The sequence below is a fragment of the Anastrepha obliqua genome, chromosome 2 (assembly GCF_027943255.1).
Source record: "Anastrepha obliqua isolate idAnaObli1 chromosome 2, idAnaObli1_1.0, whole genome shotgun sequence".
NCBI lineage: Eukaryota > Metazoa > Arthropoda > Insecta > Diptera > Tephritidae > Anastrepha > Anastrepha obliqua.
This window is the reverse complement of record NC_072893.1, coordinates 106037341-106044345: the sequence shown is the minus strand read 5'-3', so window position 1 is coordinate 106044345 and position 7005 is coordinate 106037341. Positions and strand designations below refer to the sequence as shown.

Genomic DNA, 7005 nt, shown 5'->3' with positions numbered 1-7005 from the left:
TTAGTTACATATTTTTTATATGGTGATACCATCAATTCTACTCCCACTTTATTAAAAACATATGTACATACACACATAAATATGTATGTGCACATTACACTAGTCCTACTTTTTTGTTGTTTTGTATTTTATTTATAAAATTTTGTTCTATACTCTTGAATCGCTTTAATATGCATAGTTATTGAGTTTCTGCCTGCCAAAATTTCTTTTTATAGATGCTTCCACAATTCGGTCAGTAATAATTGAATAATGGAGTTATAATTTTTTTGTTGTTTATATGCGACTTCAGCATATCTGGAGAATATTTTTAAAAATAAATATACAAGCGATGTTGAATCGAAAGATGGAAAACACAAATTTACACTGCTGTCGCTGACTATTCATCCTCCTCATCTTCTTCCTCGAGGTCATTGTGTGCAAGAGCACGTTCACCTCTATGATTGAACTCTTTTTCGGGATCAAATTGCATGCCTTCTTGATCACCGTCCGCGTCCTCATCATCGTCACCACCAACTTCTTGATTCTCAGCTTCAGCACGCTCCAGGCGACGCGCCAAATCGGCTTCATCAATAGCTGTAACAAGTTTCGGCGGCATTATTACTTTGAATTCTCCTTCAGACTCAATGATCTTATTGCGAATGTTTTCAATAGCATTTTCGAGAGCTTTTAATCCTTCGGCTTTTTTAGTTGTCGATGTTGTCATTACATACCTTCATTGAAGATGTATAAAATTTTTTTTTTTTATTTTGTATTGCCTTAGTTATAATATTTTCATAATACTTACAATGGAGGTGCAATTAAATTGATGCGAATAGGCAGTTCGTCTGAGCTTAGGTCCAAACCAGTCTTTAGCGCAGCCTTAACAGCGTCGATGCCCTCATAACCATAACAAGAGCATTCAATATCGGCGCGAATTTTTACAGTAGGAGAAACCAGTTTGCGCTTGATGTTATTCAGCAGCACTTCCTTTGTGTGTTCATCCAAACCACATTCATCGAAAACTGATGGATCTGTAACAGATTGTTTGAAGATGTCATAGGCCACAGTCTTGCTATTATATTTTTTCTCGAAGTGCCAAGCTGTCTTCAAATATAGCTCTTCCAATTTTTCGCTTGAACCATACTCTAGAATATCGGCCACATGCCGTAGTAAAGAATTGACTGCCTTCGCTTTTGCAAATCGTTCGGAGCATTTCTCAACATCCTCCGCCGAGACGCGACGTTTGGACAAATCAATATAACCCTTCTCTTTGTCTACACGTATCACTACCACCGGTTCTGTTTTGCCAACTCGAATCAATTTATTAATGGAACGAATACGACGCCGAGACAACTCCGACAACAGAATCATTCCTTCTATGTTGTTGTATTCCAACAGATGTACGTAAGCACCCATTTCAGCAATGGATAGTACATTCACCATAACAACATCTTCCACCTCAGGGTATTTGTCACTATAAAAACGTGAAGTCAACGCCATTTTTGCGATATCTATCTGTCTCTGTAGTAATTTTTACTCAAATTTGACTAAAATAAACTTTAAATTTCAATTTTCGTGAAATTCACAGCAAAAACGTGTACACTTTTTGATCAATGAGTGTGTAAAAGGAATGTGTCAAAATGTTGGCGGCGGCATTTGACATTTATCTGTATTTGTTTTGTCATCTTTGTCGTCAGAGCTACCAAATCATTTTAGTTTATTCAATTTTTAATTTTATTTTTACTAGCGAAACAGATCGGTGTTTTTTCTTTATTTGGGGCATATGGAAAAATTTATCAGAATATAATAATAAACTTGACTTCCTCAACCGTAACCTATCCTCGTTATTTAACATGCATGTTCCGCTTCGTTCTGTAAATGTTTTAAATAGTTCATGTCCTTGGTACAACTCGAAAGTTCGAGCTGCCATTAGAAAGCGCAACAAGTATTATGCTAAGTGGAGAAAAAACTTGACGGATACTTCTTGGCGCCGGTACAAGGAAATCCGAAATGAAACCACTGCAATAATACGACAAGCGAAACGTTGGTACAGTTACTCAAAACTTGATCCACCACTTCCAACAAGAGAACTGTGGCGCAACCTAAAAAAAGAGGTTGTCTGTAAAGTCGGTTTACTGACGATAGTTTAACGTGATAACGTCATAAGAAAATACTAATTGAATGGTTGCATTTTTCAAAAGAAAATTTTAATTTTATTTGTTTGATAGATATTTTGTATGGATATAGAGAATGAGTTAACATTAACATAACATAATATCCTTTAACATAACATAACATAACATAACATAACTAACATAACATGACATAATATAACATAACATAACATAACATAACATAACATAACATAACATAACATAACATAACATAACGTAACATAACATAACATAACATAACATAACATAACATAACATAACATAACATAACATAACATAACATAACATAACATAACATAACATAACATAACATAACATAACATAACATAACATAACATAATATAACATAACATAACATAACATAACATAACATAACATAACATAACATAACATAACATAACAGAACAAAACATAACATAACATAACATAACATAACATAACATAACATAATATAACATAAATTAACATAACATAACATAACATAACATAACATAACATAACATAACATAACATAACATAAGATAACATAACATAACATAACATGACATAACATAACATAACATAACATAACATAACATAACATAACATAACATAACATAACATAACATAACATACCATAACATAACATAACATAACATAACATAACATAACATGCTGTTCAAGCAAGGTAACGACGCATGAGCAAGATAACGACGCATTTTTTGGTGCGTGCAGCCGGCTACATAGAATTATAAGACGTTGTCACGTCAAAAAATAATAATAACATTAAAACAACAGGTATTATTAACAAACTTGGTTTTATTTTAAGTTCTTCAAGTAAATCAAATTAATAATAATCAATAAGAAGGCATATGCAAATACAAATACGTGAATTTATATACATATGTACATATGCGCATATACATACACATATACGCTCACTTAAGTAGGAGAGAGCAAGATGTGGAACGTTGCCGTTCGTTTGCTTTGTTTGCTTTGCCGTTCGTTCCGCGCTTTCGCTTCCAGTTCGTTCAAGGTAACGACAATGAACAAGGTAACGGCAATGAGCAAGGTAACACTAATGAGCAAGGTAACGACACATTTTTTCGTGCGTGCAGCCTGTTAAATCGAATTATAAGACGTTATCACGTCAAATAATTAACCAACAATGAATAATAACCAGAAAAAGTTATTTTATAACAATGAAAGCAAAATAAGAAATAATTACAAAAATTCTTATGTGATTATTTCGTGTTATGAAGGAGAAGCATATTTAACCTGGAAGAAAGTAAGTCCTTGTAAAAGTTTATATGAACCTGTGAATGTTTTTATAAAATATCTTAAATATTATAATTATATTATTATTGTCATCGAACACAATCCTGCTAGGCAGACTCCCAGTGCCCTGGTGAAGAGTGTGTTCACCACAATCAACAATTACAGATACTTAGCAGACGAGCTGCTGCAATATTGCAGAAGATATTTCACCACAAATGTGTTGCTTGAAAGTATGAAAACTTGGACCAGAAACTATGTTTCATTTGAACTTATTTTACACTAAATTTAATAAAGCTAATCTTCAAAGTAGTATTTATTAAATGAAAACATACGTTTTCTTTTCCATTTCAGAAAAGCAGTGAACATAGAAGGTTTTGAAGTTCATAGCGCTGTAAAATGCCTAAATACAGTTGAGAGTAAATTAATTTATACCTACAGACTCACATAAGGAAGACAATGCTTCTTAAAGTAAAAATGCAGTAAAATTCGTCCCCTTTGATAGTTAATGACGGCGGGTCTAGTGAAGGTATGACAAAATAGTGGTCATTGGGTGACCAAATACCCACCTCAGGCAGAGAACAAAGCCTTGCAACTAAGCTCATCGTGGTAGAGCGAGTACAATGAGTCATAACCACGTTAAGTTTCTTTTAGAAGAGCGTCAAGTAGGTTCTTAAATCTGGAACTTTTTCTGAATACAATACCGGACATTGTAGTCTTCGTTATTATTTCGGAAACTAGGATTAGTGGATTCAAGCGTTGTTGTTGTTGTTGTTGTAGCAGCATAAACATTCCCCATATTTACATACGGGGACTGCTACTGGAGTGACAGTCCTTGGCCGGATATAAATGCGGGTCGTTTCGGTAACGTAGAACCGACTGTCGTGGAAACGTAAATGAAATGTTGTGAATTCAAGCGTCGTTCGCTTTTGTGAGATGTTCAACGATGTGACAACAAATCACCTCCTCTTTGAATACGCAGCTTTAGCAATACGAAGACTTGCTCACCTCGGAGGTGTGGCACTGCATCCATCAGTAATATGGAACAAAAAGTCCGAGAAATTACTAAATTCATTAGAAGCCTTTAATTATAGACTTACGGTTCAGAACAAAGACCATATCAGAGGTTGCAGTGTACTATGACCCAACGGTACTAAATTATATATCTGCTTTGTGGGGGGAAAACATAAAATCGGAGCCCAAAACGAGATAGAGCATCGTTAATCCGCAGCACTGACTATCCAAATCCAAAGAAATACACCAAATAGTTTACTAGTCAAAATTTTAAAATTTTACATACTTACAATCATCGAATTCATGCTAACAAATGTGAGTTTCCATGCCCCTTAATATTTAATATAAGATATCTGACACAGTGCTTCTCCTCGGCTCATACCTACTTACGCAGATTCCGGCAGTTCTAGAAGATTGTTGTGATTTCTCACATTTAAGAGGTGCATGCGCACAAGGTAATCAGTTTTGCGTTGAACGCGTGAGCGTGTAAACGTACGAGGTGATTAAACACTGAAATTAAATAAAGCATAATGTAATATTCGTATTACGTATATCACAACCGTCGAGGCGATGTCAGAGTTGACGTCATAGATAAATAAATGCACAGCTGGGACAACAGGATACACGTACGTATACCACAGTGAGGCGCAGAGAGGTATCCGGAAAGAGAGACACGTGTAACACTGGCACAATTACGTTCTGGATACTGTAGCAGGTTAAACTCCTACTTATCCAGAATCGACCCCGACATATGTACCAAACATATGTCCGGCATGTGAAGGCACCCCGCACGACACTAACCACCTTTTCACATGCCCCCTAAAACCGACTCATCTAACCCTCCTCTCCCTCTGGACCCATCCTGTCGAAACAGCATGTTTCCTGGGCCTACCTCTAGATGAGCTAGTCGAAGATGACCGGTGATATGCCCGACACTGGCGGGGCTACTATTATTGTTAACAAACAAACAAGGCATATGGAAACAGGCTTAAGTCGATGCAGTGTTAACTCCATCTTTCTATGGCACTGTACCTTTCCCAATATTTAAGCTTCAGTTAGAAACAACAGCATAAAAAAATCACTTTAGTACTGCCGGCAATGGCTGCCAGAAGATAAATGACACTTTTCGAGAATACCAAACAGAAATTGGGAAAAAGCAGATTTTCAGGCATTCACAATGGGTATACGAGATTAGGACACGAACGGACAGCATACTCAACACCGAAGAGAACGTTTGAAACATTTCCTTCGCACCGGCACAAAAAATAGTAGGTCTCTTGAACAAGCCGTACACAAAATCCATCGAGAGTTATATGCGAGTCATTATCTCAATGACACGACTCAGCGCGTATATGGCTTTCTTCTGGCTGCAATTGAACGCTATAGCGCTGCATTCAAAGAGAAGGTATATATGAGTCTCCGGGGATTGTGCAAATAACTACGCAGTCTGTAATGGTCCGTGAGCATTCTCAGTTTATCCTTGTGTAGAGTTATATGTTTTTGACGTGATAACGTCTTATAATTCGATTTAGCCGGCTGCTCGCACGAAAAAATGTGTCGTTACCTTGCTCAATAGTGTTACCTTGCTCATTTGTCGTTACCTTGCTCATTTGTCGTTACGAACGGCAACGTTCGACATCTTGCTCTCTCCTACTTAAGTGAGCGTATATATGTATGTATATGCGCATATGTACATATATAAATTCACGTTTTTGTATTTGCATATGCCTTCTTATTGATTATTATTAATTTGATTTACTTGAAGAATTTAAAATAAAACCAAGTTTGTTAATAATACCTGTTGTTTTAATGTTATTATTATTTTTTGACGTGATAACGTCTTATAATTTTATGTAGCCGGCTGCACGCACCAAAAAATGCGTCGTTATCGTGCTCATGCGTCGTTACCTTGCTTGAACAGCATGTTATGTTATGTTATGTTATGTTATGTTATGTTATGCTATGTTATGTTATGTTATGTTATGTTATGTTATGTTATGTTAAGTTATGTTATGTTATGTTATGTTATGTTATGTTATGTTATGTTATATTATGTTATGTTATGTTATGTTATGTTATGTTATGTTATGTTATGTTATGTTATGTTATGTTATGTTATGTTATGTTATGTTAAAGTATACTATGTTATGTTAATGTTAACTCATTCTCTATATCCATACAAAATATCTATCAAACAAATAAAATTAAAATTTTCTTTTGAAAAATGCAACCATTCAATCAGTATTTTCTTATGACGTTATCACGTTAAACTATCGTCAGTAAACCGACTTTACAGACAACCTCTTTTTTTTTAACCCCTTTTGGTTGTACCCCCCATAGTTTGGTGCTAGCTAACCTCCCTTATCATTAGCACTTCACTATTAAGTTTCTCCTTGATGGTGAGTTGTCCCATAGTAAGGAAGGGCTCGGGACCTATTAATTATGTGTGCAATGTGTCCACTACTACGTTCCCAGTTATGCCCCATGTCCTAGGACTCCTAGAGGATTCAGTTTCTTCATACACTCAAGGACTGGTGAGGGCTTAATCTCCTAGCATGACAGTGCCTTGAGTGCCACCTGACTG

General features: G+C 35.7%; 1 protein-coding gene across 1 annotated transcript; it reads right to left on the bottom strand.

Moving 5' to 3' along the window:
- LOC129238869 (eukaryotic translation initiation factor 2 subunit 1) lies at window positions 1-1618 on the bottom strand. The gene is made up of 2 exons (XM_054874093.1): window positions 785-1618; window positions 1-710 (listed from the first exon to the last, which is right to left on the bottom strand). The coding sequence occupies exons 1-2, from the start codon at window positions 1477-1479 to the stop codon at window positions 377-379; spliced, it is 1029 nt and encodes a 342-aa protein (XP_054730068.1). The 5' UTR covers window positions 1480-1618; the 3' UTR covers window positions 1-376.
- Window positions 1619-7005: the final 5387 nt, after the last annotated feature.

Coding starts and splice junctions, on each gene's coding strand:
- LOC129238869 (XM_054874093.1), bottom strand. CDS start 1,479: ATGGCGTTGACTTCACGTTTTTATAGTGACAAATACCCTGAGGTGGAA. Junction 711..784: donor AATTTAATTGCACCTCCATT/GTAAGTATTATG, acceptor TCTTCAATGAAG/GTATGTAATGACAACATCGA.